Source organism: Petaurus breviceps, unplaced genomic scaffold, assembly GCF_028583685.1.
Source record: "Petaurus breviceps papuanus isolate PSGF00001 unplaced genomic scaffold, PetGlider_PUasm1.0 126, whole genome shotgun sequence".
Taxonomy (NCBI): Eukaryota; Metazoa; Chordata; class Mammalia; order Diprotodontia; family Petauridae; genus Petaurus; species Petaurus breviceps.
The window spans coordinates 37,054,917-37,082,523 of NW_027185655.1; the positions used below are offsets into that span (position 1 = coordinate 37,054,917).

At 37.8% G+C, this 27,607-nt stretch overlaps 1 protein-coding gene across 3 annotated transcripts in view; it reads left to right on the forward strand.

The window, feature by feature from the left end:
* SEC24B (SEC24 homolog B, COPII coat complex component) overlaps positions 1–27,607 on the forward strand; it is a 98,672-nt gene that overhangs the window by 1,897 nt on the left and 69,168 nt on the right. For all 3 annotated transcript variants that reach the window (XM_069095059.1, XM_069095060.1, XM_069095063.1), the window contains exon 2: positions 14,600–15,328. In XM_069095059.1, coding sequence (XP_068951160.1) covers positions 14,600–15,328 — 729 coding nt within the window. The remainder of the gene's footprint in view (positions 1–14,599; positions 15,329–27,607) is intronic.

The window sequence follows — 27,607 nt, forward strand, 5'->3', positions numbered from 1 at the left end:
TCTCTCTCTCTCTCTCTCTGTCTCTCTCTCTCTCTCTGTCTCTCTCTCTCTCTCTCTCTCTCTCTGTCTCTCTCTGTCTCTCTCTCTCTCTGTCTCTCTCTCTCTCTCTCTCTCTCTCTCTGTTTCTCTGTCTCCCTCTCTCTGTCTCTCTCCCTGTTTATCTCTCTTATTCCATCCCTGGATCTGTTTCTCTTCTCCCCCCTCCCCCATTAGCTTCCTCTCTTTCCTTCTCTCCTTTCCTCTCTTTCTCCCTCCCCCCTAACCCCCCCTCTTTTCCTTTCTCTCCCTCTCTTCCTCTTGTGTGAGCTTGTCTCTGGTTCCCTTCTCCCTTCCTCTGCCTGTACTCACTCCCCTGGATTTGTCTCCCTTTCCCCACTTTCCCCCTCCTTTCCTTCCTGTGTGTCTTTCTGTCTGTCCTCCATCCCCCCCTCCACACACACAACACAGCAAAATAGAGTACTCGTATTGAGTTTTCACATTCCCCATGAAAATAAAGAAAGCCAATTTTTAAATGAGATTCTTCTAAATTGAGTTATTCAGAATTTTGAGCTGAAAAATCTCCAGGAAATCCATCCCCTATTTGGAGAATGTAAGTGGGTTTAGGTAGGATGGACTAGGGCTCTTGCTCTGGTTCAGACTTGAAATCATTGCAAGTCTGAGCCATGAAACAGTCATGGGAGGGGAAATAATTTTATCCTTCCCCAAATAATTAGCTGGCTGTCCTACCTCTTGTCTTCTTAGTGAAATTTAACAGTTTTTTAAAGGACATATAAAATTTTAAATCTATGCTGTGTAGTAGCATTTAGCTCAATAGCCATCTAATTTTTGTAATTGATGCTTTCCAAAAAGGGAAGTAAGCTCTGTTTTGTTTAATCTGTAAATCATTTTGATAATGTTCATTGATGGACACATACTAAATCATTTTCTATGACTAGGAAGGACTATTAGATGTTCTACTTCACAAGATGTAGAGATCATATTTTTGTCCTTTCCATAAGAGGTCCAGACTTGTTTTATGGAGTGAACCAAATGTAATATAACCCCATGTTTACCTAGGAGCCAAGCATTATGCCTTTTATGGTTAACTGTTCTTTTTCTGTGTTGTGGATTATCGACATGAATTATCTCTGGTGTATTTGTGTCATAACCCTACCATCTGTTGGTGAGTGCTTAAGGAATGTCATTGTTACATTGATTAAGCAAAACAGTTTGGAAAATTTTTTGACAAAATTATTAAAGAAAGTTACATTACTTTTGGCTCCCATTAGCATTGGTTTATTTGTAACTATCCAGTAATGGCAGTTACTCATTTTAAAGAAGTATTAACTCATAGTTGATAGTTATCTGTTGAGCATTCATTTTGATTTCTAATTCTTTAGGCCCATATAGTATCTCATTATAACTCAATATTTTGCTTTATTGTACTCTTCAGATTTAAATTTTTATTTCGTTTTTCATATAACAAATATTTATTATCTCTTCCACCCTAGATTTAAAAAATTCAAAGCAAAACAAAACTTTTGTGACAAGCATAGTCAGGCAAAACAAGTTCCCACACTTTCCATGTCCAAATACATAGGTCTCATTCTGCATCTTGAATCCATAATATCACTTTTAAAAATGCATAGTATGCTGTCATTTGGACTCTTTTTGAAAGGGGTAGGAACCAGTGAAACTGGCAGTCCAAATAAAGGGTAATAACTATACTAGTTTTCTAGATTTTTTTTTCCATTAAAGAGTTTTTTAAAAGTTTTCTAAGAGACAAACTCCTTTTTTTGTCCTCAGTTGGGAACTAGTAGTTGTGTTGCTTTAATATTTTAGACCATTTTTCTTCGTAGCTTTTTGGAAATATGTACTTAAATTTTTTCCATTGGACGGCAGATGAATTTTTAGAACTGATTTATATCTCCATGTGAAATAGTATTTTTCAGTAGTCATTTTTTTGTTTCCTTGTACTTCCTGTTAAAGTGGAGACTAAATCTTTCACCAAAGAATTTCGTGGCATGTCATTTAACCTAGCAACTCGTTGTCTTTCTCTCCTGCAGCTATAGTTGTCTAAAATAAGAAAGAACTGAATCTAAAGGAGCAGACTCATAATGTATATTTAAGCCATAGCCTTGTTTCATGTTTAAAGGACTTATGCAGAAGTACTTTTGAAGTGTTAGCTGTTGGATATACTGGAAATTACTTGCTTCTACATAGATGCTTTCCTGGGGGAAAGGGTGGGAAGCAGAATTTTAGCAGTCAATAAGGCAACAAGAAAGATAAAGTTGATTATAATACATATATTATGAAAGTTTGATATAATGGCAGATACAAATAAAAATAGATCATCAGTTGACCTAGTATTATCTTGTCAGTTATGGGAAACCTTTCAACTCAAAGAACACATGCAAAATTTAAAATAAAACCAATACTCTCTAATATATATGCCCAAAGTCTCTTCTGATCAGAGCATCTGTCTCAAGTTTCTTCTCTTCATTTATAGCTAACCCAAAGCATCAGATCTCTTATGAAGACATCACCATGGTGATAATGTGCTTGTCTGGATGCTTAATTTCTGACAATGCAAATTGATAAAGATCTCTAGGATATTCAGGAAAACAGTCCTTTACCTGGGTGATCTCTAGTTCCTATTACCTAGGGTTTTTAATTATTATTTTAGCCGGCTTTCAGTATATCTCTAACCCATATTGAGTAGCTGTTGAATTCATTCCAACAAACATTTATTACTCTATACAAGGCTAGATGCTGGGTGTTAAAAAAAAAAAAAGCTGTATATGAAACAAACTCTTTGAGAGCTTTGTATGTATAGAACTTGGCATGTTACCTCACACATACTTAAAGGATTCAGTTATTTCCTTGATAAGGATCCCTTCATTGGGACATCCTCCATGTCTTGATAAATGGTGACTCTTGAGTTGCTGTGGTCAAAATTTTCATTACCATGAGGTCGATGAAGGGACAAGTTCCTGTAATATTGTTTGTCTGGGGTTTGAATGACAGATATGGAGCCCATCACCAGGCCCAGGCTCAGGATCAAAGCTTTTCTACCTTAATAAAATCTGCCACAGATTGGACTTCACCAACATGGTCTTTAAGAAGCCAAGGCCCCTGTGACACCAGGATGAAGCTTCAGAGTAGATTTTTTTTCCCCCAACAAAGTAAATGTGCTATGTCCTAAGAGTGCTGGATTTGTAAGTCAGAGGCCTTGTGTTCAGATCCACCCATTTACTACATGTGTGATATTGGGCTAGAGATCTTAGCTCTAGATCTGTTTCCTCATCCACAAAATGAAGGGGTTGGACTGGACGACTTTCGTAATCCCTTCTGTCTTTTAACTGTGCTTTTGTGATAAATGCTAAGAGTAAAAGGAATGTGACCAGCATATCATAGATTATGATTTTTTTGTGACTAGTTTACTTGCACCATGCTGGGTCAGTAGTAAAACTATGTTATATATAGTGCAGAAACTTGTTTTCAGTTCCCTTTTTTTATGGTGCCATTAAGCCTTCTTATTTGACTGGACTGTTGGGATTAGACTTTGCCAATAAAGATTGTGCGTAATTTAAGGCTTCACGTGTTGAACTGAAATTTAATTGGTTATGATTGTCTTTTCCACCAGGTTCATAATTAGACAAATCTAGTAATGCTTTAGAATGAAGCCGTTGAGCTAGATGTTCAGTATCATCATTTTAGATTAAATTAACTTAAAAATTCTATACCATTTGGGTTTCCTAGAGAGGAGTGAGCTTTTACAAAGAGCATTTACAAACTAGCAATCCAGAATTGTTGGTCTTGCTTTTCTCAAGGAAGTTACAAGTACAGTGGATAGAACACAGCCTGGAGTAAGTCTTATGTTCAGATTTGACCATAGATGCTCACTAGCTGTTTGACCCAGTTAACCTCTGTTTGCCTCAGTTTCTCCATCTGTAAAATGTGTGTAATAATATCACCCATCTCCCAGTGTTGTTGGAAGGATTGATAATACTTTTAAAATGCTTTGCAAACTTGTAAGTACCAGTTATTATCATTAACTTTGATAATATGATCTTCTCCAGTAGGACTTTGCACTCTCCTAACAGTCCAGGCAGATTACTGAAGATTAGTGAATTCATTTCTCTTATAGACTTTAAAGACCTGCCACCAGCAGATTTGAGCTTTCCTCACCCCAAAAGGTGAAAATGATTGAATATACTTAAAATGCTTTTCTTTTCATTTAGGTTTTATGGGAATTTATCTGCTTCTTACTGTTTCCTACACTTTTTAAACCGGAGAATCGTTGACTCTATTTCTGGAGCCTTGCTCATAAACATACTTCCTACATTGTCCAGCATACTTATCCTAAGTTGTTTTGTGGCCTGGTTGGAAGGATAAATTGAGCTTATCAGTTTTAAGTATTCCTCAGTTGTGTGGAGGAAAATAGGGTTGGGGAGATCTAGAATGAATGGAATTAGGAAAGGGAAGTAGAATAGGCTTTTTGCAGCGAATGTATCCAAGATCTAGAGCAGTAAGAGACCTCAGCAGCCATCTGGTCCAGCCCCCTCAATTTTTCACGTGCAGTAGATAAAAGAAAATAAACTCCAGAGCTGGTAAGTGATTTGTCCAAGCTTATACAGATAGTAACTACCCATCAGAAGCAGAATTTGAACCCAGGTCCTCAGTCTTTAGTCATTGCTTTCATCTTTACACCATAATGGCTAGCAAATTGAAAAAAAAAAAACCAACCAACTTCATTCTAGCTAGCAATTCTTTCCTCTGCAATCATGTTGCCAGAGTGGCTAATAAGTAACTAAATAGACTGTCTTAAGTTTCACATCCTTTCTAGCCTGATATAATCTCTGGCATAGGGTTTTTTATTTGTTTTTAAAACTGTTCAAGAAGTAGTTGGTTGGGGGCGGCTAGGTGGTGCAGTGAATACAGGCCCTGGAGTCAGGAGCACCTGAGTTCAGATTCCGCTACAGACACTTGACACAATTACTAGCTGTGTGACTTTGGGCAAGTCACTTAACCCCAATTGCCCTCCAAAAAAAAAAAGTAGTTGGTTGATTGGATGAGTTTTTTAGGAAATAGTAAAATATAGGACATAGTAAGAAAGCAGGAGGAAGGAATCCTGGCTTATAAAATGTTTTTGGAACTTAAGGCTGGGCTTTTTGGTGTTTTTCCTCAAATTCTTCCTTCCCCTGAAATGAAACCTTTTAAAAGCTTTTACGAGGTTGATCGTAGACAGCCATGTGATCGATGTGGAATCATAGGACTTTTCATAACAGGACTTAACATACTGCACTCTACGTCATCATAGCATACCAAAAACTATAATTCAGACATTTAAGAGGGCATTGTACTAATTAGGCCCTGGCAGTGCAAAGGTGAAAAGTGAAAAGGCCTCTTGCCTTCAAAGAGCATAGATTTAGAGCCTATAAGGACTTTAGAGCTTTTAGTTCAACTCTCATTTTTACATGTGAAGACATCTCATTGTGCTGAAATGGCCTTCTCCAGGTCCCCTTACTAGTAAGTTGTTTAGGCAGCATTGAACCAAGATTGTCTGCTGCCTTAAGTGCTCTTTGTTCTTTCTCCCCTTGTGCCCTCAGCATTGTACTGTTATAACGAACTTGAAAAGAAGTCTTCTGCTCCACTTACTAAGCACCCCCTCGTTTGGGCAACAATGGAGATCCACTTTGGCCTTCAGATTTTTCAGTCTCCCTGCACCAGCTTGGACATTGATTCCCCTAGAGAAGTGAAGTAAAAGAAGTATCCTACGGGGGCGGCTAGGTGGCGCAGTGAATAGAGCACAGGCCATGGAGTCAGGAGGACCTGAGTTCAAATCTGGTCTCCGACACTTGAAATTTGCTAGCCATGTGACCTTTGGGCAAGTCACTTTACTCCAACTGCCCTGCATTCCCCCCTCCAAAAAGCAAAAAAAAAAAAAAAGGAAGTATTCTACAAACAATTCAATTCAGCACATACTATTAAGTGTTTATTACACTTGACTAGACAGCATTTCTTCTGGAAGAGATAGGAGCATTGTGCCATGTATTGGTGATAAAAAACCAAATGGTCCTTGCCTTCAAGCTTCTTTTAATCTAAGAGAGGGGCTAGGTAGGACATTTACACAAATAAGTTTGTTGCAAGATGCATGTAGTAGAAGCAAAGAACTCTGAATTTGGAGAGGGAGAGGTCACTGTTAGTTTCAAGCAATAAAAAGGGGAGTAAGGGCAGGAGTCACTCTGTATGTGGCCTGGGATATTCCCAAAGCCTAAGTGTTTAGTTTCTTTTTTGAGAATTTCTAAAGGATAAACCAGGGGTGAAGAAAGACTAGAAAGGTAAGCAGAGAGATCCAGGTTATAAAGAGCTTTGCCGAACATACCAGTGTATGTTTGGACCTGTAGGTAATAGGAGCTTTTGGAGTTCATTGACTAGGTAAAGTGACTTCATCAATTCTGTGCTTTCGGAAAATCATTAGGGGCTGTATGAAGAATGACTCCTTTGAAATCATTCATAGAACTACAGATTTCATGGTGAAAGGGACCTGAGAGGTTATATAGTCTCAAACTCTTCATTTTATAGATTAGAAACTGTCCCAGAAAGGAGGGTGAGTGTCCACCATAACACACAAGTGGCTTCTGACCCAATATCTACTCTTCTTCCTGCTCTAATTTGGGAGGGATTGGAAACTAGAGGTCACTTATGGATGCTGCTTTCTTTTCTTTTGTTTTTCTTTCCTTGAAAGCTGAAAAATTCATCCAGCTCTAAAATACTTGGACCAGTTCCTAAATTCAAAACAACAAGTTTAGCCTTGCCTTTTAAGGACTTCCACAACTTTTCAGTTACTATTTCTCCCTCAGGCTGAAAGACTCAGTACAGAGGCCTTGGATTTTCCTTTGAAAGACCAGCCCTTGGACAAAAGTAGATACACAGGGGAAATCTACAAAATGATGACTAGTTCCTGACTCAGTAGAGTTGCTAACTCTTGTTGCCAGTATATTCTATATGATTTCTACATAGGCCTGAGAAAGGAAAGCATGTACTTGCTAAAATTACTAAGATTCATCAGTTTGGTGTGGATTATATCATGCCAATATAGAAGGTAGATTTCCTTCAGTTTTTAGCTACTTTCATACTCACTTTATGTAAAACCATCAGCATATTCTAGCATATGTTTTTGATACCCTTGTTAATAACTAATAATTGTGTGGTGGAAAGACTGTTGAACTTAGAATCAAGAAAGACTTAGGTTCATATCCTGCTTCTGGCACTTAGTAGTCATGTAACCATAGGCAAATCACTGCATGACTCTGAGTGAACTTCAGTTTCATCATCTGTAAAATGAGGATAATAATAGCACCTACTGGGTTGTTGGGATAAAATGAGATGTCTTTGCAAACCTTAGAGTAATATGTAAGGTTATTTCGTTATTGAAAGAGAGAATTCCATTTCCAGAGGTGGATCTGCCTAATTAGTTTGGTATGATTTTTTTTTTCAAACAAAAACCATTTTTGCAGTACTGTTGTCCTTGATGTTCCTTTTAAGATTACAGAAGAATCCATTTTCCAGAACTTCATGGCTGACATCTTTCACAGTCATTGAAATGTAAACTAGGAGAAGACTAATGGATGTTTTACACTTTCGATGATCTTATGTCATTTGGAGGACTCTAGGCAAGTCATGTCACAAATTTTAAGAGTTGGGAAATGAAAGGCAAATGACAACTTTCTCATCTTACTCTTGACAGAAATTCAAATGCATGGGTTCAAAAAAATTAACCCCTTATAGTAGAAGATGGGAGAAACTTGGCTAGACAGCATTTCTTCTGGGAAAGGTAGGGATAAACAATGAGGTAGTATGATACAGCAGCCAATAAAGCTGCTGTGATGTTATGCTAAATTAAGAGAAGCATAATGTCTAGAATGAAGGTGGGGATGAATAGTCCTGTGTGCTGCCCCTGTCAGACCATTTCTAGAATATAGTGTTCAGTTCTAGAGGCCATGTTTAAAATTTTGGAGAGCAGAGGTTTTTTATTTTGGGTTGTCTAGAAGAGACCAGCAAGGATGGTGAAAGGCCTCAAGAGCGTGCCGTATAAAGATTAGTTGTGAGTGGGGGGGAAGGTAGCTATCTTCAAATCTTTGAAACAGCTGTCATGTGGAAGATAGATTTGATTGATTCCGTCTGCTTGGCCCCAGTGGGAAGAAGTAGGAGCAATGTGTAGAAATCATGGGAAGGCAGAGTTAGGCTGAATATATAGGGAAGTTAGATCTATAAGTTGGGCTGCCCCTGGAGACAATGGCTCTTCCCCTTCCTTGAAGGCTTGGGTGTCACTGGATGACCATTTGGTGGGGATATGTTGTAGAGGGTATTCTTGTGCAGGTCTATTTCAGACTACATAATTGGCCTGTCCAATTCCTTTCAGCTTGTTTCTATAAGTACTATAAGGAGCAGTTATAAATAGTAAAATTACCTAGCTTTACATTTTATTCTTTTTTATTAGCTTTTGTAAGTATAGCATTTTACATAGTTTATAACATCAAACTTTTTAAAATCGTAGTAAATATTTTAATGTAAATTTTAAAACTGCTTTTTTCCTTGTTTAAGACTTTATAGAATACATGTGGTCCACAAAATTTGAGTGTAAAATCAATTTCATTGAGTAAACATTTATTGAGTGCCTTCTATTTGTGGGTCTCTGTTGGGGATAGAAAGATAAATATCATCTGTACTCTCAAGGAGCTTACAGTCTAGTGAAGGAGAGAATATTATGCCAGTATTACAGAACTCTCTGTTGTTAATGGTCCTAAGAGTAGCACAGAGTACTTAGGAATTCAGAAGAGGAATAATTACGTTCTAGAATTTGGGAGATATCTTTTGAATCAGGCCTTGAAGGATGCATGAGGTCTTAAGAGGCAGATTTGGAAAGTTTTTTTTTTCTTTTTGGATTCCACAAAGTGGAAATCACACTAGGAAAGGTAAGGGGCCAGGAGATTAAATAGCATGTTCAAATACCTGGTTCACCATTGAATACCTATAGAAAAACACTGTTAGCCAAGATTGGAAAAGGTGGTTGGAAAGACATTGAATGCCAAGTTAAGATGTTTGTACAAGCCAAGGGATAAATATGGTAAAAGAAAGCTTTGTTTCTGGTGTTTGGGAGACATTGGAGGAAGCTTGGTGACCAGTTACCAAGCTGTTTTAAATATTGCTAATCAAATGCTAAGTCAAATGCAGTATAGGAATTTAAGATTTAAAAGAATCCAGTATGATTTGTTTTGTAAATCCACATATTCTTATATCAAGTTTGTTTAAAACAGGGGACTCCTATAATTCATCATTCTTTGGAGTGAGTTATACATCCTAGCCTAGAGTTTTACACATAATAGGCACTTAATTAGATTGAATAAGAGAGGCTTTGTAATCTAATGGATGGAATGCCATATTTGGAGTAAGGAAGGCATTGAGTTCAGACTCCACCTCTGATCATAAGTCACTTAACCTAATTCTCTGAGCCTCAGGAAATTCTCTAAGACTTATATAAGTTATGGAGGAAGTTCCCAAACCAGTAAAAGAATCTACATTCTTTATCTATAACTGATGTAGAAACATGACTTCAGCTTTTATTAAAAGATAAAGGTAGAAATAATTTCTATTACCTTCACCGACTAGGTCCAGGTAATACTTACTGGAAATTACAGGTAAGACTTTCCTGTTCCGTAATATTATTTTTCACACTAATTGGCCAGCAAGTCACTGAAAATGTTCACAGAAATAAGTTTTTAAATTCCCCTTTTCCCTTGTACTGAATACAAATTGATGTTTGTAAAAACTCGAGCTAGGCTTGTATTTTATTGTTGTATTCTTATTCTTTTGCCTCTGAAGAATAGATATCCAGGTGCTCCTCAGTTGGGGAATAATTGAATAAGTTATGCTATATGAATGTGATAGACTACTCTTGTTCCATGAGAAATGACAAAAAGTTCAGTTTTCGTAGAAACTGGGAAACCATGTGAGCTGATGCCGAGTAAAGTAGAACCAGGAGAACTATTTATGCATTAACAACAACGTTGTAGAAACAAACAACTTTGAAAGATAAAAATTCTGATCGATGCAGTGACCAACCACAATTCCAAAGGATTCATGATGAAACCTGCCATTCAACCACTGACCAAGCAAGACAGGATGCACACAGTGCAGATTGAAACACAAATTATTTTGGATATGACCATCTCGGACTTTCTCTACCCGCCCCCCTTAGCTATACATATTTTTTATGAGTGCTTTATTATTCTTTTTCAGTGGGGGAGTAGGAAACAGAAGGCAGATTTTTGTGGTTAATTGAAAAAGTAAAATTTAATGTTAACAGTTTAAAAAAAAACAATAGATTCTCTATTTTAGGTAACTCATAATATCAAAATTCAAAGCTGTATGCGTTCATCTTTGAAGTTCTCATTTGAATCTTTCCACTTTGAAGATCATAGAGCTTTTCCTTATTGATATATGACATTTGAAATGAGTACAGGAGAGCTATCAAAGAATCAGAAGCCTGGAAAATATAACAACCTTCCATTAATGTTTAAAATTGACCATCCCTCAAATATGTTTACCAAACCATTCTCTTCCTTTCCTTAACCCTCTCCAACCTTCACTCAATACAGGTATTAAAATCTTTACTATCTATATTTCAGAATTGTCATATATCCAGTGAAAGGCTGGATGGGGTAATATATAGTAGTTCATTTTCTTCGCCTCTGTCTAGATTGTACAGTACCTAATTTATCCTAAGATTCTTAATCATTGTTTCATTGATTCAGAAAGCATTTTTTACACACATACTGTGCTCAGTGATTGTTTAGACCAAGAAGAAGGTCTCTAGCATGTTGGGTAGTTCTTCTTTGGAAGACTTATGAGAGCATATGGCCTCACAGGATGGGAAGGCTCAGAGGGATCATAGGTCCTCACGTTCAAAGCTTGAAAGCTGCAAAAGGACCTTTAAAACCATCTAGTGTCACTCACAGGCACTCAGAGTACTCCTAAGTATACAAAACAGTTTACATATTCTGAGAGTTATACCTTACCGACATGCCTTTAGCTTACAGTACACATGATTCAAAAGTGAAAGTACTGACTCGAATCTCAGAAGACTTGGGTTGAAATTTTTCCTCTTAAAACTGCCTATGTGGCGTAGGCAAGTAAGTTAACCTCACTAAGCCTTAGTTTCATTTTAAAACTGAGGGTGTTAGGCTAGATGGCTTCTGAGGTGCCTTTCACCTCTTAAGTCTGTTCTCCTGTGAACTATACTACAAATTAGGCTAGAGTGTATAGAAGTGCTAAGAGGCTGCATGGCATAGTAAATAAAGAACTAGCTCTAGAACTTGGAAGACAAGTCCTGCTTCTGGCATGAAGGAGGTGATTCTGGACAAGTCTCTTCATGTTCAGTGCTCTAGGAAACTAAAACCATAGCTAGAGAAGAAGGTGCCTGTGTGCATTGATGGGAGTTTCCTCACCCAAGATTTCCCTATATCAATGAAATCACAGGTCTGGTTCATATCCCTATAATAAAAGAAGTAGTACAGAGCAAATGCTATGAATTCAAATGAGGAAACTATTTCCTTCTTTACAAAATAATCAGGTTAGACATAGTGGTGTCTAAACTTATTTCAGATCTAATATTTATTTTTAGGTCATTATCTTCAGGGGATATCAGGAAAGCTTCTGGTGGGAATTGGCATTTTAATTAGGCCTTGAACAATTTCATCTAGTGGAAATGGGGATGGGGGATAGTTCAGACATAAGGAGTTGTAGGAATTGAAAACAGTTATGTTTTTACTGCATGCCTATCAATTTGACAGATGTTTTTGAGAGATGGTTATGTTCTCTACACTGTAATGTGCTGGCATGGGACTACACTGTAATGTGCTGGCATGGGAGAGATGGGGACAGATCAAAAAAAAAAATGAGGTCCCTGCTCTCAAGGATTTTAAATTCTAACAATACAGGTGTATGGTGTTTTATCTTTGATTTATAAAGTGCTTTTTTACGGTCTTATGATCCATATAAGAATTGTGTGAAGGATGCTTTTGCAGATAAGGAAACAGGTTCATAAAGTGGAAGTCATTTTCTCAAGATCTCTCTGCTAATGATTAGCAGAGGCAGAATCAGAAACTAATTTTCTTGCCTGGTAATTGAGTGCTTTTTTCCAAGTATGTCACATTAGAAGATTTTATCCTCTCTCAGTAGTATAGCCTAGCTAGCAACTCATAGTACTGTAATTTAAAGGTTCTTAATGATTTTTAAGGGCAGATATAGAGAACCAGGAGTGGAGTCAGAAAAACTCATCTTCCTGAGTTCAGACCTGGCCTCACTTTATAGCTATGACCCTCAGCAAGTCATTCAACCCTGTTTGCCTCAGTTTCCTTATCTCTAAAAGGAGCTGGAGAAGGAAATGACCACTTAACTATCCTTGTAAAAAAAAAAAAAACCCAAATGAGATCACATAGAGTCAGACACAACTAAACAACAGGGTAGTTCAGACTGACTTATAAAATGTGTTTATAAGTTTGGTCAAACTTACAGATAAAAAGAAGTTAGACCTTACTTTTTTCTAAATTCTTTTGTAAATGTTTTATTTATGACTTTTCTTTTATATACCATTCATTTCTGAATATACGCTTCCACTCTCCCTACCCAGAAAATACTACCTTGTAACAAAGATTTTTTAAAAGTTTAGAAAAATCATGTAATACATTAATGCTGTACAGCATGTGTTGTATTCTACAGCCGTAGACCTCTGACAGAAAGAGGGAAGTTCAGTTTCTTGTTTCTTCTCTGGAGCCAATGTTGGCCATTAGACAAAATTCACTTTTTTGTATTGTTCTTTTCATTTCCTTTGCCATAGTCCTTTTGCATATTGTTTTCCTGATTCTACTTACTTTACTCTAAGTGGATTCATCGAAGTGCCAGTAGCACTCTCAACACAGTCATTTTAGTGATATTTTTAAAGGTAATATTTTGAGTTAAATAATATATTTTAGGAATGAGAAAGCAAGGGGCACTGGCTTTTTTTTTTTTTTTTATTTTTTTTCCCTTTTAAAATCTATTTGATTTTTTTTTTTAGGTTGCTTTTCAAAGAACAATGGAAGAATGTGAAATGTCAGCATTTCAACCTTGAATGTGCCTTGAGTCATTTATTTTGAATGATTTATCAGCTTTTTTTTCATAAATTTAAAGCTTCAATGTAAAATGACAGATGATGAATATTTTTGAAGTATACAGTAATGAAAATATTATAAGGCACTTTTGTGGATTTAAAGAAATGACTTAAATGTTTCTGTTATATTTTATATATATATTATAGTTCAGTGCTTGTAAACTTTCAGTAGATAAAACATTCTTGTTGTTTTTAGAAAATTGACATTTAAGCTTTTTGGATATGATAATGTTTATTTCCCTGCTTTCGTATCTGTGCTTGGATGAGCCAAATAAGGTGTTAGGAAATGGGTAACCATTTAAATAGATTTGTTTAATACTAAGTTACCCTCACATTATTCACAAATTGGCACAGTGTAGTTCTTTGATATGGCATTCCAAATATCATCAATTTGGTATTAATTGGGTAGACAAGAGCATTAACTTTTATTTTCTTCTAAATTTATTTATTTTTATAGTTAACATTCAGTTCCACAAGTTTTTGAGTCCCAAATTTTCTACCCTTTCCTTCCCCCCCCCCGCCGTCCCCATCTCCCCAAGATGGCATGTAATTGGATATAGGTTCTACATTGATACCTTCACATTAAACATTTTCACAATAATCAAGTTCTAAAGAAGATTTATAATCAATGGAACGAACCATGAGAAAGAAGAAACAAAACTTGTTTTAAGGATTACTATTTGATTCTTTTAAAAAAAAAGCTCATTAATGAGAATTTTGAATATAAATGTAATATTTCCAATCATCCTGCAAGATAATTTAATTAAAGCACTTGGAAGTTGGGGTATTATATGGACATATACATTCTGTATTCTCAATATAATTGTAACTGAAACGTGAAGAGTATTCTTTCTCCAACACCTCTCAGCTTCATTCTTAATTGTGTAGCAAAGTCTTCATTATGTCTGCCATAGAGAGGTTGAAATTAACTTCTACTGCATTACCCAGTGAAGGATTGAGGAGCTTTCAGGACTTTTAGGCTTGTTGTTGATAGTAAAAGAACATAATGATGATCATGTTATACCTTTTATTAAATTGCCCATAACTGTAAATTTTCTATGTTCTAGTTTCCTGTTAAGAGATGGAAAGGGCATAGTCTTCAGTTTTACTGGGGAAAAATCAAAGAGCCATAGAAAGATTGACTTACCCTAAAGCTCATAGAAGAAATAGTCACAAAGCTAGGAGTAGAACTAGATTTATAAGAGATCTATAACAGTGTAACCTCCCAAAATAGGTTGTCATGTTAGGAAGAATTCAGTGATGCCCCTCTTTAGGTAGGTGCTCAGAAATATTGCCTCGTATAAACATGATGTTTTCCCCCTTCTTAAGCACCAGTATTTCATACTCTTGTACCTCAGTAGTTTATTTCAGTTATTTATATGAGGATTTTCTTCCTTTTCTCAGGTCCAGCACAGAATCAGATGCAGTTTCCACCTGGATATGGATTACATCCTCAAGGCTATGTTGTTCCCTCAGGACTCTACTCCCAAGGACCTGGGAAAAGTACCCCTCTGCCATTGGAAAGCCAGTATGGAACTGATTATTACTCTGGCCACTACACAGTACCAACACAAAATGTGACTCTTGCTACAGGTCCTAGCACAATGAACATGCAGCTGGGATCACAGCAGGCGTATGGCAGGGGTCCTCCTGCTCCTCATACTGTAGGGTCCACTCCTGGATCATTCCCAGGTGGCGGTGCATCTTCAGCATCCCATTTACACACAGGTAGACCCCAGCCATACTCCTCCTTTGGTAATCACTACAACAGCCCAGTCATTCCCTCTGCCAATTCTTCCATTGCTTCTCAGGGATTTCCCCTTACTTCTGGCCATTATGCTATGTCTACTGCTTCGGGTGCTGTGTACCCTAGTGTTTCATATCCTTCGGTGCCTGCTGGTGATCCATATGGGCAAGTGTTTACTTCACAGAGTACTTCAGTCATCACACAGTTTAAAGAGAATTCATTTCCTGGTCAAAACACAGCCGTCAACCATCCTCCACAGCAGCGTCAGAGTCCTGTAGGATATAGTACTTCGTCATGGGTAACTCCAGGCCTCAAGTCCACCCAAGATGACCTTACCCAAAATCACACTGGATCCCTGGCTACATCAAGCAGCACCTCCAGTGCAGGTATGTTACTAAACTAGAATCTGCAAAAGCTTCTAGTTGAAATTCACTTATTCTAAACCGGATCATTAGCTTTCTGAAGATTAAAGAGTGTGTTGTCTTATGGAGAAGTTGGAAATGTAGTTCATTTTTTAATTTTCACCATAAGTTTTCCTTCTGTCCTCTCCCAGAAACAGTACTACTTGCACACATAGTTGCCCAACTATCTGATTTTGTTCTAGCATAATCCTTTGTGGATAGTGGATACTCCATGATGTTTGTGACTTGATGTCCACTGTACTATGGGAAACTACCAAGTTCTACAGTTGTGGTGCTTAGTTGGTGAGGCCCAGGAAAGAGGAGCCTCTCTGAGGTTATGCTTCAGCCAATTCATTAAACATTCACCATAGCCATATATACAAGTCCTCTAGTGAATGCTGAGGAAGAAAGGGATCAGAGGCACTTGTTGCTTTAAAGAAAGAATGTGGTGTTTAATTTAGCAGATTAGCTAGGCTGACACCTGGGTGATTCTCTTACTGTCATTTCTAGCTGGACAGATCAGGGATGGTGACATGGATAGAAGGGGCACTTGAAATAGAACTTGAAGAAAGGGTTTCACATTCGAAATGGGCTGCTCTAGTTACCTTGATCAGAGACAAAAATCATTCTTTTTATTGGGAGTCGAGATAGAGAAAATGTGGAGATTTTTTTTAAAAAGTAGACTGGAGTGCCAGGACTTAAGGAATTTGGATTTTATTTGGTATACAAGAGAAAGCCATTGAAAAGGTTGTTGGCAGAAGAATGACAGGATCAGGTCTATTTGAATGGAGATGGTGGGACCTTCACATAGCTTAGGAGGAGAAGTCAGGGCTGGAAATTTAAATTTGGAGCTGTCTACTTACAGGGCTAATAGTTAAAATTATAGGAATAGGTGAGTTTGCCAAGAGTAAAAATGTAGAGAAAGCTGTGGAGAAGACCTACATTAAGTGGGATAGAGAAGTGAGAGCAGCCAGAAAAGGAATGTGTAGAGTGTTAGAAAGAAACCAGGAAAATGGGATGTCAAGGAAGCAAAGAGAATCTCAAGAAAGTTGAATATTGTCAGTGAAATTGGATACTGCAGAGAGAAGATGAAACCAGCTTCTCCCTCCAGAGCAGCAGCTTTACAGGAGCAATTATTTTCCACCTAGAATGAACCACAATGCCCCTTGATTTACTACAGCAAAGGTTGGTGAGCTGCCTTCCACAACAGGCTGTTCCCAGGATTTTCATCCTATTCCCAGTCAGTTGGTAAAATAGGAAGTAGAAAGAAAGGAAAATATGGAACTTTGCCAGACTGTTAGCTAACCATCATTTGCTTTTCTTTCCCTACTCCTAAATGTTTGGTGTTTACTTTTGTGTCTTATAGGCCAAGGTATAATTAAATTGATTAGATTAAAAATCTTTTCCATAGCTAAGATGCGTGCCTTTATTACTGTTGTATTTTTAGTTGACTACCATTTTCATTCTGTTTCTAAACTTGGAGCTGCAGAAGCTGCCTTGAATTCAGGATTGAAAACGTATGAAGATATGATTGGGAATTAATAATGTCTTTAGAGAATATTTTAAAGATTGAACAACAGTATGCCAGCAGTGTTGTCAGAGGAATTGGGTGGAAGATAGGCCTAAGACTCTTTCAATTCTAAACTTGTGTGATACTATGATATATAGGAGAGGAAGAAGATAATGCAATTCTTTCCCTTTTTCCTCTCAGGTGTAGGAGTAAAAGTGACTGAGTGAAAACTCAATTGTCCTGAGTTCTGGAATTAGTTAGTAGTCGGAGGATACTTATACACTGGAAAAGTGGTAGACAGCTTATTGGTATTGAATATTCACAGGAGCGAGGAAAGAGTATTAGAAAATGTATTCTGTTGGCACAGGTTAGGGTGTGACATTGCACAATACTAGCAAAGTCAAAAGTACCATCAGTTAGGAAGTTTATCCAATGTAATTTAGCTCACAGTAGATATTATATTAACTATAGGAAGCTATTAGGAACACAGATCTATTGTAAAGGAATTGAAGGCTATACTTTTACTTATTACTTTTTGGACTAGTAAATTGCATTTGCCCAAAGCAGAATTAATAACATTTTAGAATCAAAATAAGTCTTAGAAAGGTATGGTATAGTTGCCATTTTAAATGCTCCCAGGAATGCTGTGAATCGCTAAGCCAATTTGTAAGTCACTTTTCAAACTTACCCACCACCACCATGAAAAAAAAAGGATTGAATTTGAACACTTGACTTTAAAGTATTAGTAGATGGTTTAATTTTCCTAGCATTACCTCCTGTTGTAGCATTTATTGTGACTCTTGTTGCAGTGTTAAATAAGAGATTAAAGGTATAAACTACCTTTTATAAGTATGCTTATTTAACTTTTGCTGTAAACAGCTTAACCTTTGAGTAATTTTGGCATGGTTATCAATTGTAATGTTGAATATTTCTTTTCTACTTAATTACTGATTTTCTAATTTCACTGTTAGAAATGTAAAAAAAAAGCTTTAGTGGTAATTTTGCATATTTAAGCATTAGCCTACAGTTTAGCAAATATAAATGGGAAGAGGAATGAATATAATAATTTTAATTCAGTCAGTTAATCACTTTGGAAGCAGAGAATAAGAAAAAGACCGTGACACGTAGTCTGCCTTTATGGTTTGGGAAAGTGCCACAGTATGTTAAGATTCAGGACATGTGTTTTACTCTAGTATTAGGTTTAATGGAGTGTGGTATATTCTTGTTGTTTAGTTAAAACCATGGCTACTTCATTTGGTTGTAGTTCTTTGCATGGGTTTGTAACTAGTCTTCAGCCAACCCTTTAATCAGTCCATTTTGATCACACATACAAAAAAAGTCTGCACATCATTATTATCATAGAAGGATCTACCTGGGACAAAGGAGGCATATTATTTTTTAACTATATCTAGGAATAGGAGATGCCAGGCACTAAGAGTATGAATACTAGCTTATATTTTTATAATACTTAATGTTTACAAAACACTATATGCGGTCACATTTGATCTTCAGAGTAGTCTGAAATAGGTATATGCAAGTGTCGTTTCCTCCCTTTTACAGCTGAAAAAACCAAGTCCCAGGGATTAAGTGCCTTGCCAAAGTCATAAAACAAGTAAGGCACCATGAGACAGAACTAGAATCCAGTCAGACCTTTCTCTTACTCCACCACTTACATGGCTTTTAACCTAGCATAGTAACCTAACATGGTGAGCCCACTGATGAAATTTAGTGCATTACAAGCTGGAATGAAACTGTCAAGGATAGATGTAAACAAAATATTCAGATTTTAAGATTAAAAGAAGTTTCATGTTTATGACAAAATGTGGATAAATATTAAAATCAAAATAAAGAAGTGACCATTAGGACACTGGCCATAATCAAAATTTTCTCCTTTTTTATAATAAGAAAAATTAATGATTGATAAGCAAGTATATATAGATCATATATTGCTGTAGCACTAAATTACCAAGAGATGACCGAAATGCTTCGTTTTTTTAACCTAAAAATGACCCAAGTAATACAACTAATTTATTTTCTCTAATCCTAATCTCATAATTACTAAGACCTATCATTTTCTCAATGACAACTGCTGGACAAAAATGCATATTCAAACAAGTAAAAATAAGAATTCAGTACCATTCATTTGTCTTGATTTCATTAAGGAAATATTCTGTAAATTTATGAAGTTCTTAATAATTATTAATGTAAGCTATTATCAGCAGTTATAGCTTTATGTCTTTACTAATTTTTTATTCAGTCAGAGTTTTTTAAATTATGCAGTGATCCTTTTGGGGGGAAAGTACAAGGCAGCCCAACATTATTCTATTCTCTAGGCCACCCAAGAGTGACAAGTTTTGTCAAGGTTTAAGCTAATGGAATGGGTTGACTTTGGGATATGTCTTGGTAAGTTTTATTCTATGCTTGATTGCTGTATCTTAAATTACCTAAATTAAGTACATAATCTCACCTTTTCATCAGCAGAGAAAATGAACTGATTGTGAGAGTAAAGCTAAAGTGAGTTTAAAATAAATTAGTTTTTTAAAGGAATCAGGCCATTCTCTAGTTGGGGAAAATAAAGTATAAGTATCTTCCTTTGCTACATGAAAAATAGTCATTTGCAGTTTTAAAGTAGGTCAAGTGTACTTATTGGTACATAAAAAATGACTCGATATTCTCCTGAGCTACTTATTTATTTGCTTGCTTTCTCATTAATTTCTCTGTCTGTTGGAGGCTGGATCTCTCTATCTTGCCCACGCTGGAAATACAGCAGTCACTCCAGGGCTGGTCTCGTTGTTGCTTGTCATGGGAGCTTTGACCTGCTCTATTTCTTACTTGGGCTGGTTCCTTCCTTCTTAGGCAACTGGTAACAGCCTCCTCTGTTCTCGGGGGCTTAATTCCAGTGTCAGACTTCATGTGGACTCCCAGTCAACTTTGGCCCTACTGCAGCTCAGAATTCTCGAGTTCAAGTGGCCTGCCAGCTCTGGCTGACTCCCTAGTAACAAGGAATTAGAGGCCTGCACCACCCATTATGACTTTTCAAAGAAAGTATGGATGCTAACAGCCTTTTAAAGTGATCAGCTAATGTCTGGGATGAATTGATGCCCTAACTTTGTTATATTTATATTGAATCTTGTACTCCCAAGAAATCTCAGCTCTTCAGTCTAAACATTTACCTGAAAGAGTTCATCTTCTCTTGGTTTCTGCCATCGTTTCTAAATTGTTAAATCTTTTGCATGTAGTAGAAATTTAATAAATGAATCTTTAGCCTTGGCTTGCTCCAGGCCCACATTTCTATCAAATCACCACCTCATAGTCAGTGTGTCAGAACGGCTCTTCATCATCCCAACCAGTCTTCCTTTCCTGGAGACATTCATTCAGTAATATTTGACCAGTTGTGTGCTGGGGAATGGAGAGATGTAAAGATAATGCTCCCTATTTTTTCAGTGTTGCCACCATTTCTCTAGTCTTTCAGTCTTAAAACCTTTGAGTCTTTCTTTTCCTTTATGCTCTATGTCCATTCTGTTACTGCATCCTGTCAATCCTACCTTTTAGTGTCAATGGGAAAAAGGAGGATAGAGGGAACATAGGCACGTCCTTATTTTGGCTCCTGACTTGCTGCAGGAAAATCTGTTTGCCGACCTTAAGAGGGTCTTTGTTACTTGATCTAGAATTGTAAGGAGAGGAGAAATTGTGAGACTGCATTTTGTAGCACTAATTTCCAGGGAAGAGACTAACAGCAGCAGGAGCTGGTAGCAATAAGGGAGTCAGTAGGTTCTGGCGAAGAACTCTGCAGCCTTACCCCACCACCAGTCCTCATCTTGCTCTTAAACCTCCTGTCCTCATCTCTTCATCTGTGCTTTCCATTTCTCGCTCCAGAGGCTCGCCTTATCTGCTAGTTCCTTCCCCAGTGTCCTTGGCATCCTCCTGACCCTTTACTTTGTCCCTACTGGCCTTCTTGTCCCAGACCACAAGAATCACCACTAATGACTCATAACTGGGGTAAGAGGGTACCTGTGCTGCATGTAAATGGAATTCTGAATTCAAGCCTATCCTCTCAGACAAGCTTTGGACCTGCAGCTGTGATTGTCTGTTTGTCTGCTGGACCATCTCCTTGATTCCTTGGTGGTGTGTCTAACTCAACAGTTTCAGAATTGAATTTACCTTTAATTAAATTAATATTTATAACGACCTATTCTGTGCAAGGCAATGTACTGGGCACTGGGGATATAATAAAGGTAAAAATAGTCATTGCTATAAAAGGGACATACATGACATAGGATTGTGGATTCAGAGCTCTTATGGACGTTAGAACAACTTCCTTATTTTATAGTTGAGGAAAATGAGACCCAAGAGATGTTAAATAACTTGATAAAGGTCACGAATATTGTAAGCAGTGGCACCAGGGTTTGAACCTAGGTTCTCTGACTTCCAATCTAGAGCTTTTTCTGTCTCATCACTCTTTTTTTTTAACAGACACTGAAATAAATGTCATAAGAAGTAAAGTCATAGGTAGGGGTGTGCAGGTAATTCAATAACCAGCTTTCATGGGGGATAAACGTGTACGTGACACACTTTTAAGTTGAATCTGCATTAGTATTTTCTCCATCACTTAATAATAAGCATTTATATGGCACTATGTGCCAAGTGCTGTGCTAAGCACTTTTCGATTATCTCGTTTGAGCCTCACATTCTTATCCACATTTTACAGATGATAAAACTAAGGCAACAAAGGTTAGGTGACTTGCCCCAGAGTTCCACAGCTAGACCAGATTTGTACTCAAGTCTTCCTGACTCCAGACCTAGTGCTTTACCCACTGTGTAAACTCGTTGCTTCTAATTCTGTCAAAAAAACAATAAATCAAGCTTTAATTTACAGCATTTGATTTCCAAGGTGTAAATGCTCACATTGAAAATTTAACATCGTGCTGGTTTTAGCTGGCTCCAACACACCATTGGGTATAGGTGTAAAAGTGAGAGCCACACAGTGTTATAAGATTCTTTGATGATTGAAAGATACTTTAAGATATCAACCTATCAGAGAATGCTCCCTAGGAGATAGCTCCTGAGCTGAGCCTTGAAGGAAAATGGTTCCAAACAATAGAGATGATGCCTTCCATGGATGTTCAGCTTCTGAGGAATAGTTTGCAGGGCTATTTGACTAAAGGAAGGAAGGAGAGTAATGTAAAATAACCCTAGAAAGAAGTTAGAATCAAGTCGTAAAGAGACTTAAATGTCAGGCCAAAGAGTTTGAATTATCCTGTAGGCACTAGGCAGCCACTGAAGCAGGTGAGTAATGTAGTGTAGTCTATGCCAGGAAGATCGATTACTTTGATAATTTTGTTTAAAAAAATTTTTTTGAAGGAGGGAAAACATTGGAGGCAGACACAGTCTAATCAGTCACAGTATTCCAAGTAAATGGTGAGGAGAGGGCAGATAGCCTAGAGAGAAATCGAGACATGAGAGACTGTGGAAATAGAATTGGTAGGATTTGACAACTGATAGGACATGGGGAGTGAGGAAGATGGAAAACTCAAAAATTACTTGGTTTGGAACTGAGTGATTTGGAGATAATTTTGCTTCTTAACAGAAAACAAAAGTTTTGAAGGAAGAACAGTCATTAGTAGAGAAGATAATGAAGTTCACCTTTGGCTATAGTGAGTGTGAATTGCTGGTGGGCCATCTAGGCAGGCAGCCTGAGATGGAGGACTTGGGAGTTCAAATGAGAGACTGAGCTTTTAAGATAGATTTGGGAGTCCTTTGCCTAGAGGTGGTAATTGAACCTCTAAGAGCAGATGCAGTCACAAGAGGAGAGTATAGACAAAATTGATTCCTTATGACTTTGCTAGTACTTCCAAGGGCACCATCTTTTCATCTAGTTACCCATGCTGAAAACATCAGTCTTATCTTTGACTGTTCTTTTCTTCCTCCCTCCTGTAGGCAGTAGGAGACCACTTCCAGTGTCTTGACAATCCATACCTTCCTTTCTATTTCTACTGCTACCACTAGTATCAACCCACCTTAACCCCCCACTGCTTCTACCTATCCATTCTTTAAGGTCCATCTCAAATTTTAATAACAGTGGCTAATACATTTAGTGCTTTAAGGATTACAGAGTTCTACAAAAATATTTGTGTGTGTGTATATAAAATGATTCATCAGTGAAGCCTTCTGAAATCCCCATCCCCACACCTAAGAATTAATCATCCATCCTCAGAGGTTACATAGTTATTTTGTCCCTATATTACAGTGCAGAGCATAGAGAGTCAACCTGCATTCAGTTCAAATGTAGCCTCAAACACTAGCTGTGTGACCCTGGACAAGTCATTTAATGTCTATCTGCCTGTTTCCTCAACTGAAAATGGGGATCATAATGAGAATAATGTTAGCACCTACCTACCAAAGTTGTTTTGAGGATAAAAAAGATTGTATTTGTAAAGTGCTTCTTTTACTATTATTTTGCGTTATCGCTGCCGTTTATTAACTACGCTTGGCGAGGGAGAGAGGGAAGATAGCATTGTTTGTGTGTGTGTCATAAACTCCTTTGTCAGAACATAAGCTTCTGAAAAGCAGACTTCCCAGACCTCCAGCTCTTGGTTCCTAGAAATTTTGACTCTAGGTCTTTCCATTTCACAAACTTAACTGGTTATCTAATCAACCTGAAGCTTCTCAGCCCATGAGCGTTTTGGACCCCACTTCAAGAATTGTATTACATCCTTGTCTTCCTCGTAAGTTGACATTTGTTTTGTTTGGTCTTTTGGGGTGGGGGGGAAGACAGGGCAATTGGGGTTGAGTGATTTGCCCAAGGTCACACAAGCTAGTAAGTGCCATGTGTCTGAGGCCCAATTTGAACTCAAATCCTCCAGACTCCAGGGCCAGTGCTCTACTCACTGTACCACCTAGTTGCCCCTAAGTTGACATTTGTATAAGCCTTTATGGTATGGTTCTGTACCTGAGTCCTTCATGGTACCCAAAAATAGTATCATTGGATTCCTTTGTAATTCTTTGTGGTTTTTAGGCATTTAAAAACATTTTCAGAAAGGATCCATGGACAGAGAGGTCCTTGACACACAGAGAGTTAAGAATCTTCATATTATAGTTTGCAGAACCCTTTTCTCTTTTTTTTTTTTAGCAAAGGAAATTAATTATATTGAAAAGAAGTTTCCAAAATATTTTTAAAACATTCTCAGAATCCAGGTTAAGAAGTCATGCATGTAAACCTCCTCATTTTACAGAGGAAGAAACTGAAGCCTCAAAAGAGGAAGTGAGTTGTGCATGGTCACAGATGAAAGTGTGAATGGTATAGTTAAGGATCAGACACAGATTTTAGACTTCCAGTTCTAGATTCAACAGTGCCTTCAGTCTCCCTTGCCAGTCTGTCATGGGCACCTTGGGGAAGGATTTCCCTAGAGCCAGCCGCCCAAACCCCCAAAAAGTTCAGGCTTCTGTTGCTACCCTGTTCCTTCCCCTCCCTCACCTCCTTTCTCAAGTATGAAAAGTCCAAGTCCAAAATATTTTTCATATATTATCTCACTTGCTCCCAGAGTGCTCCTAAAGCTAACTTTGGGATTTCTCTACCAAACTGCCTGAGACTGGTTTTGGAATGAGTTTTTGTTTGTTTGCCTTTTTTCTGTAATCCTAGGCTCATCCTCAGTTACTTGAAGGTTCCCCCCCCCCCAAATTAGAAGAAATCTCTTAAAACATAATTCGTTCTTAGTGCCCTCCCCATAGTTAACTTAAATCAGGGGTGGCCTTCTAAATCTTTAAATTCTGTAAAATTTAGATTCAGTCAAAAGGCCACACTTAAGGATTTAGAAGGCTACATATGTCTGCGTATGTGGCCTTAAGGCTGAAGGTTCCCCACCACAATTAAATTCTTAGCTAATTACCTTCTTTCCCTTGCCTCAAATAGAAAAAAGACAGTATGTAAAAAAACAAAGTTCATCAGTTTCCACCAAAAAAGGAAGTAAAATATCTTTTTTGGAATAGCTTTTCCTTTGTAGTAGGTGCTTAGAAAATAATGATTGAGTAAATAATGGAGGCAGCTTCCCACCTACACCCCCAAAAATTTTATAAATAATGGTTAAGTTCTGTGATACTACTAAATGTGGTGTTGGAACTTCTGATTTATTGTGAAACAGATTTTTGTAGGCTGGTTTTGGAACCATATACGTACACATATAACATTGCATCTAAGGTTAATAATTCCAATATGCTGGGGGTGGGGACAGGGGTGGTTTTTCCTTTATTTGTATCTCTAAGCACTAGGTACATAAGAGTAGGCACTTAATAAATGCTAGTTGACTTACCCTGTCAGTAAGCTGTTTATATCGTCAAAGAATTTGCAAAGATGGCAGAACCAAGATGGGGATGTAGAAGCAGGAAAACTCCATGAACTCCCCCCAAAACCACCTCAAATACCTGTAAAATATGACTCTAAGCAAACTTTAGAACTACAGAAGCCACAAAGTGACAGAAAAAACTCTCCCACTGAAGGCAGGCCAGCAGGAAGGGTCCATCAAAGCTCACTGGGAACAGAGCCCAGGTACCCCCACAGCCTGAGATTTTAGCCTCAGGGTGGCCCCACCAGCCCTGGCTGGAGGGACCTCAGGAGAGTGGATCACCAGCAGCTGTGGCCATTTTCATAATTATCAACCCATAAATGTCAAAGGCAAAGTAAAAGGTCAGTGTGGACTTTGGGAACAGGGGACTGAGAGTATGGTCTGGCCTCTGCCCCCAGAAGGGAGAAGGGGCTGAGGCCAGGCAGCAGACACGTGGCTGCTTCAGAGCTTCTGGCCTGCAGATTGTAGGGGGACCAAGCCACCATTCTGAGGGGTAATTGCTCTTACTTTAACCTGTTTGGATCTGGATTGCAGTCTAGGGTGGAGGTCCTGGAGTGTGTGACCAGGTGCCAGAGCCTGTTGGAGGCTTCAGAGAGGGGACCCAACAGCTTTGAAAATCCCAGTGATTTAAGACAAAGCTCTCCTCTCAGGAAGCAGAGTTATACTGCAGCAAAAAGTTAAAAAGTCAAGTAATTGAGTGGCAACATGAGCAAACACAGCAATCCAACTTTGGATTCCTTTTTTTTGGAGACAAAAAGGATCAAAGCATGGAACGGGAGGAAGACAACGAAGTCAGAACTCCTGCAACAAAAACTTCGAAGAAAAATATGAACTACTTACAGGCCATAGAGGAGCTTAAGAAGGATTTTGAAAACCAAATAAGAGAAGTGGAGGAAAAATTGGGAAGAGAAATGAGAATGATGCAAAAAAAAATCAATGAAAAGAGAGCTGACTGAAGAAAATAACACCCTAAAAAATAGATTAACTCAAAGGGCAAAAGAGACTCAAAAAAACCAATGAAGAGAAGAATGCCTTAAAAAGCCGAATTTGCCAGATGGAAAAAGAATCTCAAAAGCTTACTGAAGAGAATCATTTCTTCAGAATTAGATTGCAGCAAATGGAAGCTAGTGACTTTATGAGATGTCAAGATGTTGTTAAATAGATCCAAACAAATGAAAGAATAGAAGGTAATGTGAAATATCTCATTGGAAAAACCACTGACCTGGAAAATAGATCCAGGAGAGATAATTTTAAAATTATTGGACTACCTGAAAGCCGTGATCAAAAAAAGAACCTAGAAATCATCCTTCAAGAAATTCTCAAGGAAAATTGCCCTGATGTTTTCAAACCAGAGGGCAAAATAGAGGTTGAAAGAATCCACCAATCACCTCTTGAAAAAGATCCCAAAAAGAAAACTCCTAGCAATGTTATAGCCAGGTTCCAGAGTTCCCAGATCAAGGAGAAAATATTACAAGCAGCCAGGAAGAAACTATTTGAATATTGTGGAAACACAATTAGGATAACACAGGATCTGGCAGCTTCTACATTGAGGGATCGAAGGGCTTGAAATATGATGTCGAAGGAGCTTGGATTAAAACCAAGAATCACCTACCCAGCAAAACTGAGTATCATATTTCAAGGGAAAATATGGTCATTCAATGAAATAGAGGACTTTCAAGCATTCTTGATGAAAAAACCAGAGTTGAATAGAAAAATTGACATTCAGATACAAGAAGCATGAGAAGGGAAACAGGAAAAATAAATCATAAGGAACTTAATCAAAGTTGAACTATTTACATTCCTACATGGAAAACAATAATTGTAACTTATGAAACTTCTCAGTATGAGGATAGGTGAAGGGAATATAAATGTGTGTGTATGTGTAATGGGAATGTAAATTTTAAAGATCTTCCCTGCCCCTAGGCTAAAGTGTACTTGGAGCCTTGGGTGGGAGGCTTGTTTTTCAGTAGATACTTCTTGATTGGCCATTGAGTCAATAAGGTTGTTACATTCTCTGAGCCAGGAGAAGGCTATATAAGCCCTGATGTGTAGCTTTGTTTTGGGGCTCACTTTGAGAAGTGTTCTGTGATTTGATCTGGATTCTGGGAAGCCGTTGAGAGCCCCACCTCGGCTTTGAAAAACCCAGATGTTGACTAGATGTTGATTTGGTATGGATGTAATGGTTGGACAGGAAACTGTCTACTTGATCTGTTTCTCTGTCTTGATAATTCTGTCTGTATATTCTGAAGTTCGGGGTGCTGACCTTTTTCCCCTGAACTAGGTAAACGATACATATTTGACTGATTAAAGTAAGCTTGTTAACCCATTTTGAGTTGCTTTCCTTTATCAAAGCAGATCCAAGAACCTGTATTGGCAGCAAACCATGGGGACGCTTGGGGTGCTTGCTGCTACAAT